This window comes from Vanacampus margaritifer, chromosome 13 (genome assembly GCF_051991255.1).
Source record: "Vanacampus margaritifer isolate UIUO_Vmar chromosome 13, RoL_Vmar_1.0, whole genome shotgun sequence".
NCBI lineage: Eukaryota > Metazoa > Chordata > Actinopteri > Syngnathiformes > Syngnathidae > Vanacampus > Vanacampus margaritifer.
In genome coordinates this window covers 10,850,019-10,862,940 of record NC_135444.1, presented here as the reverse complement: position 1 = coordinate 10,862,940, position 12,922 = coordinate 10,850,019, and the positions used below count along the sequence as shown (strand labels likewise).

Here is a 12,922-nt window from a genome sequence, read left to right as displayed (position 1 = left end):
TCAGCCGAGCTTTTGTCAATCAGGAGCGTCTGTCAGTTTCCTGTTTCCGACTCACTTATATTGTCTGCGGGAACTTTGACGATGGCGGGCTCCATCAGGTTGTCTGCGAACACGAAGGCGCCTTCCTCCAAGGTGTCCAGTAACATGGTGGCGGCGTGCGTCTGCTCCGTGCTGTTCATGTCCTGCCACGATTTTAAAGCCTCGGGTCGGAGCAGGTTGTTGACCGTATCCACAATGGCCTGCGTCAAACCATAGAACAATGTGAAACGCTACGCTAAATGCATTTTTGGGGAATACGAATCACATTCACAGACATGACAAAGAGGCATGCAGACACTGATGAATAAAAAGCTGAGCGGAAGCATCACATTAAAGATCATTATATGATCAGACGTTAAATAACAGTAATTTAACAGCCCTTAAGGAACCCGTATACATGATGTTACAAGCATGTCATGACCAAAAGAGAGTTGCAAACTAAAACAGTGAATGATAAGTGCAGGCGGACTCGGTTTCTTTTTCAAGGACGTCTCATCAGGGCACCCACTTGTGGTCAAAGAGGAGACAGTGAGCAGATCTGGTCCAATAATTAACTCGAAAGCATGATGACACTTCAAGTACTAAAATTGGAAAAGTTGCCGTGCTTACTACTTGATGTGATTAAATGATCTCGCACAATATTACAATTCTAATTAGGTACAGTTTAGTGAACTAAACCTCTAAACTTGCATTTGCTTTAGCTTTCTCCAGGAAATAACCAGATCAATATGTCTAATCAGGTAATCAATTTGAGAGACGGGTGGTGTAAAAGATGAAGTGCGTGGAGAGGGGCGGCTAAAGTGATGTGTGTGCATCAAATATGGCAGCTATCAGATAATGCTGAGTCATCAATCTCAAAGCCAGATCTTTATGCTTTAGGGAGACTCTGTATTGACAAATGGATTTAGACACACCTTGTATATTATGTAATCAATCAGGGTTTTGATTTAAATGAATAATAAAAAAAAAATCACGGCTCAGCTTCAGAAAACAGGTGAGCCGTGATTGGTCTGCACCTGCGCCCAGAGCAACTGTGATGTCATCTTCAGTCAACGGCAAGTGATATATAAAATGGCCGCCCCCGAGATGACTAAAATGGGTGGATTTTGCTGCTTAACTCATATCTCACGAACACAATGTTTATCAAGATACCGTGTTGAGACTAGTGGGACTGCATAGAACATAATATTGTTAAGAACATTTTTGGGTTGACTTCCACTTTAAATAAATTAGGGTTTAAAATTACATTCTGTTTGAGTCAAGTTTGTGTTTGCATAGACCACCAGAATGCCGAGCAGAGTTTAGTGATGTGAATGCAAATTAGCAGAAACTGTAGAGTTGATCAACGGTGTATTATTTAGCATAGAGCACTGAAATTATGCAATAAGTACAAAAAATTTACTTTTAACAGTAATTCTTTACTTTTTGGTTTAAGGAATCAACTTAGTAATTGAGTTACTTTTGGATGAACTTATAACTAACTAGTTACTATTTTACTTTTGAATGAAGTACCTCGTAACTGTAACTAGTTACTATTTTTCTGTAGCTAGCATAGCCCTTTTTAATGGCTATATGTCCTATTACTAATAACTAATACGTGAGGACAACAATTTGATTAAATATATTTGAAGTTATTTGTCCCTTCATTATGCAATTAGTCTTTCTCTTTGCACACAGTAAGCGTGGCTTGTGACTTTGCTCAGTCTGTTTTAATACTGTCCCGAAAGACAGATCTGCATGGAGGAAGGTGTTGACTTTGGTGGCAGGCGGAGGACGCGGACGTCCCTGGTGGAGGGGGGATATATTTGGACAAAACACTCTGATGCATAAACACAAGCTGACAGCATTACGGGAGACAAAAAAAGGTTTGGCCTAAGTAACCCTATTATCCAAGTAGAACAAATTGCGCCAATTTACAGAAAACAATTACTCCTATGACCTCAAACCTGTTATTGTAAAACAAGAGCTAAAGTTTTGACTTTGCGGATGATAAAAAGTCAGGTGATGGTGGTCCTTGAAAAGAAGAAAGTATGAGTTAAGCGGGATTAGTTTTGTTTTTCTTTTAGATCATATCATTAGAATGAACCCTGAAGAAATTAAAAAGGCGGCAAAACAAACGGGATGTAACGAACAGGACAGTGTGTTTTATGATTCCAGATGATTCATCTCGGGCCATAATCCAAATTAAGACACCAAATAAATACATTCATGATGCAGCGTCACCTTTGCAACTGCAGATGACTGTAGTGTATTCATCTGACTTGAATGTGGTGTACGCATGGAAGTGTAACTTAAAACGAACGAAGGATAAAGTGAGTACAAAAAAAAAAAAGAGTTCATGCTGCAGAATGCGAGCTGTTCATATAGTGCAGGCATAGAGGAGGGGGCGGCAGCAAGCATGGGATTTAGGGGGCAAGAGCATCGCTCCAGTACCTTCATGTATGCCCTGCATGTCCTTTCTCGTTTTTGAAGCTTTTTTGGGGTTTTAATTCATCAAGAAAAAGAAGAGATAAGACAGAGAAAGACAGATGATTTGAAGTCTAAGTAAGCCTGACAGAATGGATGCACAAACTTTCTCAGGAAAGACTCTCTTGCTTCTTACCTGACGGCCAATGACTAATAAGGGATTTGGATGACGTTCATGATCATTGCATAAATTGAATGACAAGATTTGTTTCTTCTTAACGTTGACGTTGAAAAGAAAGAGGAGGCAGATGGACTCCCATATAGTGTCATACAAAAGTATGTGCCACTTCTCAAAATCATACTTTTTTTTTTTTGCAGTTTCCCCACTTTTATGTTCAAGATCATCAAATAAAATACAACCTAAGTCCAAGGCTGATTACCTCCAGACTAGTTCTGGAGGAGATCCCAATCAAGAAATCACTGACAAAACAAAATCAGCCAAAGGATCTCAAAAAGCTGCAATAAAATGCCATGATCTATGGAGAAAATGTAGAAGTGGTGAACAGCTGGCCTACAGCAATCACCCCAAAAGCACAGCGACGACCCACCTAGTAGGTCACGAAAGAACCTAGGACAACATCTATAAAACTGCAGGCCTCTCTTTCCTCACTTAAGTCAGGGTTCATGACTCAGCAATAAAAAACTGGGCAAAAATGACATCCATGACAGAGTTCCAAGGTGAAAACCAATGCTGACCATAAATAACATAAAGGCTCGTCTCACTTTTTCAAAACACATCTTAATGATTTTTTGGAGAATATTTTATGGTCCGACATGCCAAAATTTGAACATTTTGTAAGGTGTGTGTATCTCGTAAGTGGAACACAACATTTCAGAAAAGGACATCATACCAACAGTCAAATATGGTGGTAGTAGTTTTATGGTCCGGGGCTGCTTGGCGTCTCCAGGACCAGGACGACTTGCTGTAATTGATAAAACCATGAATTTTGCTCTTTACCAGAAAATCTTGAGCGAGAATGTTTGCCTGCCAGTTTGTGACCTAGACAAGTGGTCTAATCAAATCCGGATTTGAATCTGGCAACAAAAAAAAAAAATGCTGTGGCACAACCTTAAAATGGCTGTTCATGCCCCAAAACCCACGAGTGTTGCAGAATGAAGCAAGCAGTGGATAGAAGAGTGGACAAAAATACCTCCGCAGAGATATGAAAGATTCTTTGCCGGTTATGAAAATACTTTTAGTTCAGTTGTTGATGCTGAGAGTGGCCAAACCGTTTAGACTCACTCAGGGGGCAAGTACTTTGTCACACCATAAAATCACCATTTAAAAACTGCATTCTAGATGTATTTACTTTGTTTATCTGTATCTGATATATACATTTGTTTGATGATCTTAAAAAAAACAAGTGGGGAAACTACAAGAAGTAATGAGATTTTTTTTAAACTATAGAACCAGTGACTGAATGTATCTAATGTAGGTAAACCCAATATTTGTTGTAGTAAAATTGTATTGAAACACAAACAAACCAACTATCAGTACTACTAGACATTTTGGAGGTTCCCGCCAATGCTAATTTTCCGTTTTCCGTGCATTGTTACCTTGTTGAAGCTCCGTCCCGCAGAGTCCTTCTCACTAGGCCGGAGTTCCTGCAGCTGAGCATCCAGGATGTCCACCAGCTGCTCCATGAGGCGCACTGACGAGCTGACGTCCCCCGCGTAGATTGGGTTTTTTGTGTGCTTTGCTAACTCGTTAGCCAGGTTTGCTGCATTTTCACCACTGCGGATCTGCAGGGGTGGAATTAATCAAGTTTACAAGGGCGCAAAGAAGACAGATTTGCTATTAACGGCCTTATTTTTAATGAGTTACACTAGAATGAGAGTGTGTTTGAACATGTGGTGGTTTCACAGCACACAAAATATTTACATCGTAAAAAACACATCTTTTTTTTTTAAGTAACATGGTGGGGAGAAAACAGAAATAAGGAGCTGACACTCACCTTCTGTGCAACCTGGTTGACCCAGTGGGATGTACAGTTGCTGAGATCGGGGCCCTTAGGGTGCCAGGCCCCAGTGGAAAGGACACATAAATAAGATGCTGTGCCTGGAAGGGAAAACAAGAACACAAGTACAATCAAGTAAACCTGTTTCGTGTCTGTTTTTGCTAGAAATTGGTGACCATTTTTCTGTCCTAATTAGCCATGTGGCCTAACACAATTTCACGCACAGTCCAAAAACGAGTGTGTGTCGCCATGCCGAGTTGTGGGCCCAAACAGCTGAGCCAGCAACAGAGCCGTTACAGATTGCTTAATTATGTTTGGACATGACAACGGCGAAATGCACCCGATTAGAAGCTGTCCTCACTGACTCCCCGGCACGGAAAGAGATCACGGCACATTTCAGACACATCAAACAGACCCGACTGCTCTCTTGAGCGGCGCAACATGTCGGGAGGCCCACGAGACGAGACGGGCCATGTTTACCTCGCGTTCCCTTGGGACAAGGTCGCTCCACCAGCATGCCCCGCTGGGTCTGAGGCCACATGATGTCTCTTCTCTCGGTGGCTTCGCAGAAGCGTTCGGGCAATGGGAACGACTCCAGGGGCGGAGGGGAAGTGGTCTGCACAATCACGGGAGGGGGCCTGGCCGCTCCCTTGCCGCCTTCCTTGGGCCCTGTTGTGGTGGTAGTGTTGTTGGCCACGCCCCGGTGCACTGTGGTTGTTGTGGTGGCGGTTGTCGTTCTCAGAGGCTGAGGGGACACGGTGGCCTGAGATAAAGGCGGAGCTGCACGGAAGACAAGATATGATTGTTTATACATAAGGGTGTGATTACACAACAAAAGCATCTAGTACAGACTTTAGAAGTGTCAAAAATAAATTTTGCAATACGCAAATTAGGCCAGAGTTAATGTTTGGCGATGTCATTCTGTAAATAACAACTAGGCCCCCCCCCCGATTTATATGGATTTTTTTAATACCGATTTTGGGCAGAAAAACAACAACTTACCGATTACCGATTAATCAAACAATTAATTTAAAAATATATACAGTATATATAATTTTAAAAAAAAATCCCCAACACCCTCACAATCTATTTTACAGGGCATCAAATCTAAGCAGATTTCTGTTATTCGTGGTTCGGCCTGGTCCCTCTTCTACACAAATAGAGGGGGTCAATTGTAACGGATGAAAATGGAAAAAAAAAATATATATATATATATTTTTGTTTCCCAGAATGCATTGTGTGGCCAAATGCATTTAATTAATGAAATTATAAGGAAATTAATTATTCTCCTCTGTGTGTGTTTGTGTTATTAGTAGTTGAATGTGTGTCATATTTAACGCATCAATGTGTACAACTACAGCGTCAATTGTGGACAACTGCTGTTACTGATTAGAGTACATATAATTAAAAATAATTAGCCATAGGGCTGTGCAATTACTCATAATTGAAATTCAATTGAAATTTCAATTATTACACTCCACAATTACAAAAGCAGCATAATCGTAAAAAGAAAGATCATTAATACTAATTTTGAGTTGTTTGAGTTGTTTAAATTTATACATTTGCACCTTTTTATTTTATTTTAAAATAACTAATTTAATAAATTTAGTTTTATCCAAAATGAACTTGCATAATTATAGTGTTTCAAGTAATGTTATTTGTCCTGATGTTTAAACTATTTTCTTGTTTTCTACCCAAAAATTATTGTGATTTCAATTATTACCATAATCGTGATTCATATTTTCTTCATAATCGAGCAGCCCTAATTAGCCATTTGGTCAATCATTTAGGCCGATATCTGAAGGGCCATAATCTGTATTTATCGGTCATATTGGTATGTGCATGAACACCAAATTCTTTTTAGCAACTCGGACCTCTCTAAATATGTCTCCTGGATAGCTTTTATCCACATACAAGTTTAATTTGATGCAAGTAAGGACGCTACGCTAATATGAACTGTGGAAAGGAGTAGAACTGCCAAAACAATTAACCATTGTCATTTTGGGTGTGAAATACACACTTTTTTCATCTTTTGCTCAGTTGAAAACTTGGGCAGGAAAAAGTCTGATTCTCATGAACTGTAGAAAACATGTTATGCTATGCGGGTGCACTTTAAGGTCAGCTCATTACTGCGGCACCCCCCGTGGTCCTTAATGTGGAATATATCAAGTTTAGCAGCTAGTCATCGCTGGAACTTTTGGTGGGCAGATGCCCTCGTGTGCTGCTTAAACCTTAATGGCTCTCCCCATAAGTAACATTTTCCAACTTTTTTTTCCTTGTCCTCGTCATGCTCATCGCTCTAATGCTTATACATCCCAGTATCCTGTTGTGTAAATTGCAGCTAAGTGCTTTGTTCAACAAGCGTATTTGCCTTCCCGTTGACGACGGCTTATCCACGGCACTCAGTCAGCAGTGAACAAGACAATAATTACAGTAACATCCTCCTGGCTGGCAGTCATTTCTGCCTGGGAGATTTTGAGGGATGGATGATTAAATTTCACCCGAGCGACGCAAAAACGTGTGTTGTCCGGCTACTTCTACATCGATTTGGCAGCCGCCCTTTCCTGTGACGGCAGGTGCATGTGCAGTAACTCATGCAACGCCCCCGGCAAAAACAATATGTTTCACTCCCAGGAAAGCAGAAAATAATACACACATTATATTGAACATGAGATACTGTGGGACAAACGTGTGATGCGCTAAGGATTGGAAGATACACTTAAGAAACACATAGAAATTAGGGCTATTCAAAACCATTTTTTCCCCCAGATGATACCAGTACAAGTACTCAACTCTTGAGTAGTCAACAAAACCGACATCAAGTCCTGATAACACTATGGGGTAGATGCCACGGTTCTCCGACTTCCGGGTTTTACACATCAGCGTGGTCGCGTTCCAATACTCACACCCCCACCCCTGCGCCCCCCACCCGCGCGCTCCCCCGCTCAACTATCTGAAATGCTTCGGACACTGAGACAGACACTAAACACTCGCAGCCTCGGGAACGCGCAACCGAGGGACACAATTGCGAAAGCGCAAGTATTGGGACGCGGCCCACACGTCGCAAACCGGAAACGGAAACAAAGTCGGAAGTCCCGTCTCCTCCGTGGCATATAGTCCATTACTTTTGATACACCAAATTTCCACACAAAAACAGACAATTTTAGAGAAATAACTACATACAGTATCCCAATATTGCACTTTTCCTTAAAATTGCACGTTTCTATTGTTATGATTTCTATTTCCTGATTTCAAAATGGCCGCCTGTTTTGAGTGCCAATACCTTGAAATAAGGCCGGGTATCAGCGCGATACCGATACTTGGTATCGCTACTGGCCCAAGCTAGCATGTTTAAATAATGCATTCATTTTTATTTTTACAGCTAGCTCGATACAATTAGTAACATGAATAAAGACACATGCATACACACTAATGTAGTGTACATTTTAATTGGCCCCATGAGTTATTACATTTCCTATAGGTCGCTATTTAAATATAAGTGATTATTATAATTAAACCTTTGCCTAAATGACAGCAACTCATGCATTAGACCTATTAATAAAAAAAAAAAGTAGCATTTTTATGGCAAGTCATTTGAATCTTAAGATAGCCTTACACGTACATATTGGACCTGCAATAGAGGTTCGTTCACAATATGAATACTTTACCATCCAACAACAAACACAAAGACCTCGGGACAAGGAGTGCAACGGCAGCTAGCGTTATTCCGCCGTTCATTTGTGGCCCGTGCAGATTTATGAGCGTAACCATGAAAAGGAAGATTTAAGATTGGACAAAAACCTTTTTTTTTTCTTAGCCTAGCTTCATTGCGAGAGTGGCCCCATTGATTTCCTGTTTTGGTGCGAGGAGGAATAAAATGATGTTTAAGACATTTATGCTAAACATGACATCAGTCACAATTCAGTACGGGAAGGACTCGGTACCCGGCTCTCAACATTGACTCAAAGAATTTGGATAAAAGTCCGTTTGATTGTGTAATGACAAACGTTTGAATACAGATGGCGCAACATCATTTTTTTTGTTTTTGTTTTGCAGTTGTGCTCATTTTGTTCATTTAAAGGTGATTTTTGTCCACTTTGATTGGCCATTCGAACATGGCTTGCAATATTTGACAACACGAGTCTTGGTTCTATTTTTATTCGGATTATTTATAATTATGGGATGTAGTCTTCTGGTCCTGGGTTGGAATATTGTAGTCGATTCATCAATGCATTGCAATACTGTACCTCAATATCGATTCAGCAACTTCCTCTTACGATAGATTGATTCAGCAAATGGCCACATTCAAATTCAAGGGCATTGGTTTAAAATTATGAGTTGAAGACAACGGTTTTGGCGTTGTTGAAGTTGGCCATAAAAATATCGAGTGTCAGTCAAAGAAGTTAGAAGATGCAGGCTCCTATAGAAAGAGGACATGGGTGATAATAAAGAATAAAGTGTGAATATATTTAGGCCTGATTTATCAATCAGTAAAATGGACGCAATATTTTTTTTTCCCGTACTCGATATATTTCCATGTTGTTTACTTAGGTCATCAACATTTAGTCAAATTGCTTGCTACTTTGGGAATTGGGACTCGCATGCACGCATACACACTTGGGGAACGGCTTTTTATTTATTAATGAGGAGCAGCTAGGTAGCGCTAGTGCTAATGCTAGCCAAGATGGCATGGTTTTGCCAGCTAACAGTTATCCTATTAAGTGCTCTTTTTGTACCATTGTCGGTTCTGCAAACATTCACTTTACGCCTGCCAGGAACTAAAAAAAGACTGGTGAACACCAACGTAGCAAGTCTGTATCTCGCAAATGCAAGATCTGTGGTGCATAGAGATTTGACTCTCCACTACAAATATATGGTTTTATGGGTTGCGTTTGTTCAAGTGCAACTTTTTTCAACAGACCCTGGGTCATTTTTATTAATATTTTTTTATCGAAGCTTTATTTATTCTTCTACATTTCAATGCAAATGATCAATGCTCGAGAATTTGAACAATGTTGAATTTGAGAATGTTCTGATATCACTATATAAGTGTTAGGGGTGGAACCGTTCACAAAACCCACAGTTTGGTTCATATTTCAAGTTTGCCAGCGTGCTAAAGGCTACGCGACTGTTGAAGAAACACATTGTGGAATACTTTCATTGTATGTTTAGCTTGACAGTAGACTTAAACTGAGAGTGACAATAAACAGCTTGCCAAAGTACAGCGCTCATATCTCAAGTTTGTGTTTGCAGTTCAAAGCAAAAACACATCAGAATCCCGTATCTCGAAAAACTCATTATTGGGTCACTCATATCTCAGGGCACCGCTAAGTTTGCATATAATAAAGCTGACAAAACTGATTGCAGGGTGAAAATCAATTCAACTAAAAAAGTTGACCAGAGAATAGTCTTATCACATGTAAATTAACTGCATTGTCTTAATCTCAAATTATTTGCTGGTTGTATTGAAAAGGGGCAACTTTAATCAATAGCAGGAGCTCTAATTGGGATGCAATGTGCACTTTGAATCTAATCACATTTGAGTACTTTGATTTCCTCCATTAGGCTGCCCGTGGAGCATGCGGCGAGAGGCGCTGCTACGGCGCGCCGGTTAAGCCCGGCCGCTCGAAGCGGCGCAACCCCCGTAGTGAAAACATCGATGAACACAAGCTGACAGCGAGCCAGAAAGAAGGGAGCGGGGAGGAGTTCACGTCGAGACCATGACAAGAACATTCAGAGCGAATGCGCAACGGACAAAGAAGACGGAACACCCGTGTATCTATTGCTCTCCATTGGATAATGTGACTGGCTTATAGCATCCCCGCGACTGATCCGCCCCTCCAACCTCTACCCACAAGCCCTAATGTGTGAATGTGTGAGGTGAGCTGACCCTTCCGGCGTATTAGCTCTGTTGACCTGGGGAATTTATTTGTGGTCTGATATACAGCAAACCACACAGACATTACGCCTGCTTTAACCTCAAACACCCGCAACACATCCCCAAGTGACATCCTTTTACTCAAAACACAGAAATTGTTAGCTGTACCACCTGTCAAGGCGCTCAAGGAGACAACCCGTTCTTAGCATCCATTCTCTACCGGTATTTACACTTGGACGTCAGAAACGTCTGCCTCCATGTCCTGTTGTTTTTCACTACTCATCCCCAAAAAGATGAGAAATTACGCCTTCAGCGGTTGCTTTTTCAAAAAATGCCTTCTTAAAAACAGCCCCCTTCGTGGGTTTCTTATTTCCAAAGTGTACAAGACTATAAGGATAAGATCTGTGGTCTCCATGGGTGGGGAATCCAGACAGAAATAAAATGAAACTCAATCTGCGGTTTGGCAGCATGATTTAAGATAACGCTCTTGCAATTCAGGTCACTAAATCAACGCAACATTTGCTGTAATCCAAGTACATTCTTCTGGCACGTCAATTTACAACTATATCTTGTCAACATCGCTCATTCAACCGCCCACTTGTCATGGCTTACCAGGGTGTTTAGCCATGCACTCAAAGTATCTTCTCATCATAAAATATCGTTCACTTTTACACACTTACATGTTTTATTTCAACCCGCTATGAGCAGTGAACATGTAATGGACTGTTATTAATACCAGATGTTGGCTGTGTTTTACAAGGACTAGCTAAGATGCTCCATTTATCATCCCATTGTCACATTTTACTATATAGCGACAGACACATTCTACAGCACTGCATTTATTGTGCAATTTCTTGAAGCCCTTTTACGGCAAACAGTAAGCATAAAAAATTTGGTAAATTGAATTCATTAAAAAGTTGAAACGCTGACTGATCACAAAATTTAAACAGGAATACATTTTGATCTACGGGCCAATAATCAACACATTTATCAACAAATTAGCCTATGATTATAAATGTAATACTGTCATTATGTACATAACAGGCATGCTAATCCCACACATGCTAAAATGAAGATCTGTACTTCCGGTTATGGCACCATTATGTTTTTTAAGATCAAAGAAATTCATTGATTTGACTTTAAAATTTCACTTCACACAGCAGGATTAGAGAAAAATACATTATATTGTTGAAGAACCGGACCCGCCCTCACAGCATGAAAGCCTGCTAGCTACTGTATATATTGGCTCAACCGATATGGGATATTCGGGGCTGATGCCAATATTGGCAGTGAGGGGAAAAAAAGACCAAATCTGATAACTCGGCCCTTATCCGATATATTGCCCGATAACCAATATATGGTTGACATATGAAATATGATTATTGATATACACATGATATATACCATATAACAAGACAGTAAAATGGTGTCAAAAATTGAATACCGCCCAACCCTGACCATAAATTATTATAATAGAAAACATTTGATTCAAAGCAAAGAAGCATAACACTACTAAAATAAAATAAGGAACTTTAATAAGTAACACTGTCAACATAATGACTGTAAACTCTAGGCTATAAAATAATTTTATATTACGAAATGGTGGCCGTGGGAATTAACAGTTGCATAAACGTCTATCTCACAAATATAACTGACTCAACTTTCAAATGTTCCATAATAGTCTTATATAAGATAATGAAGGACGTGGGAATAAAGTTTAATTAACAGTTGCATAATATTCCTCTGTTTATTTCACTGAGATGCAACATAGACAATGTCAAAATTCTGAAAACAATCTCCAAATCACTTGTGATAACTAAACTGTTGTCTTTGAGGAGCAAGGACGGAAATTTCAAATGACTTTTTCCAGAATGATCAAAATCAGATGTAGCTGATCTATTAAAACATGCTAACCACGACACGGCAGACATAGCTTATTAGCTCCTCAAGCCCCCAAGGTTAATTCTCCATCAAAGAAGAGAGAATGTGTCATGAATCAAGACTTTAGGCAAAGAAAATTGTGCCTTTCAGGTAAAACAGGAAACAGATTATATTGTTCAACATATTAGAATGCAAACTTATCTGCCTAGTTTGCTATCAGCCATGAAATATTTCAAGCTACACTGCAACTGTACCACTGATCTCAAAAGTACACAAACAGTCTCCAAAAACATGGACATATGAGTATGTAGTCAACGATGACTAATGTTACAAAACGCGTACGGTGGATTGGGCAAAAGGCTGTCCAGAATACAGATGGTGTTCCTACAATAAAGCAGAGTGATTTTTATTTCTCTATACGTCACTGTGTTATACAGGTAAGTGTGTTGGCCTGTTCATTTGGCGATTTTGAATGACACACAGGACAAAAACAGTATCTTCGATTTTGTGGAAGAGTATTGTCTTGTAAAAAATGCATTAAAATATATTGAGAAACAATCTGTACATTGGTTCAATAAAACACAAGCATATGCACAAATTTTGTCCTAATTTAGAATGGATTCTTTTTTGTTGCCAAGTATCACTGACAAAAAATTGTTCCATCGTTTAAGTTGGCCATTCCAGCAACAAAGTAAAAAAT

General features: G+C 39.9%; 1 protein-coding gene across 24 annotated transcripts in view; it reads right to left on the bottom strand.

Moving 5' to 3' along the window:
• The window catches only part of adgrl2a (adhesion G protein-coupled receptor L2a), a 133,607-nt gene that overhangs the window by 30,654 nt on the left and 90,031 nt on the right, over positions 1–12,922 (bottom strand). For 18 of the 24 annotated variants that reach the window (XM_077583579.1, XM_077583580.1, XM_077583578.1 and 15 more), the window contains 5 exons: positions 4,944–5,243; positions 4,461–4,564; positions 4,063–4,248; positions 2,473–2,511; positions 56–239 (listed from right to left, as the gene is read on the bottom strand). In XM_077583579.1, coding sequence (XP_077439705.1) covers positions 56–239; positions 2,473–2,511; positions 4,063–4,248; positions 4,461–4,564; positions 4,944–5,243 — 813 coding nt within the window. The remainder of the gene's footprint in view (positions 1–55; positions 240–2,472; positions 2,512–4,062; positions 4,249–4,460; positions 4,565–4,943; positions 5,244–12,922) is intronic. The other 6 variants (XM_077583569.1, XM_077583589.1, XM_077583593.1 and 3 more) reach the window with 1 other exon arrangement.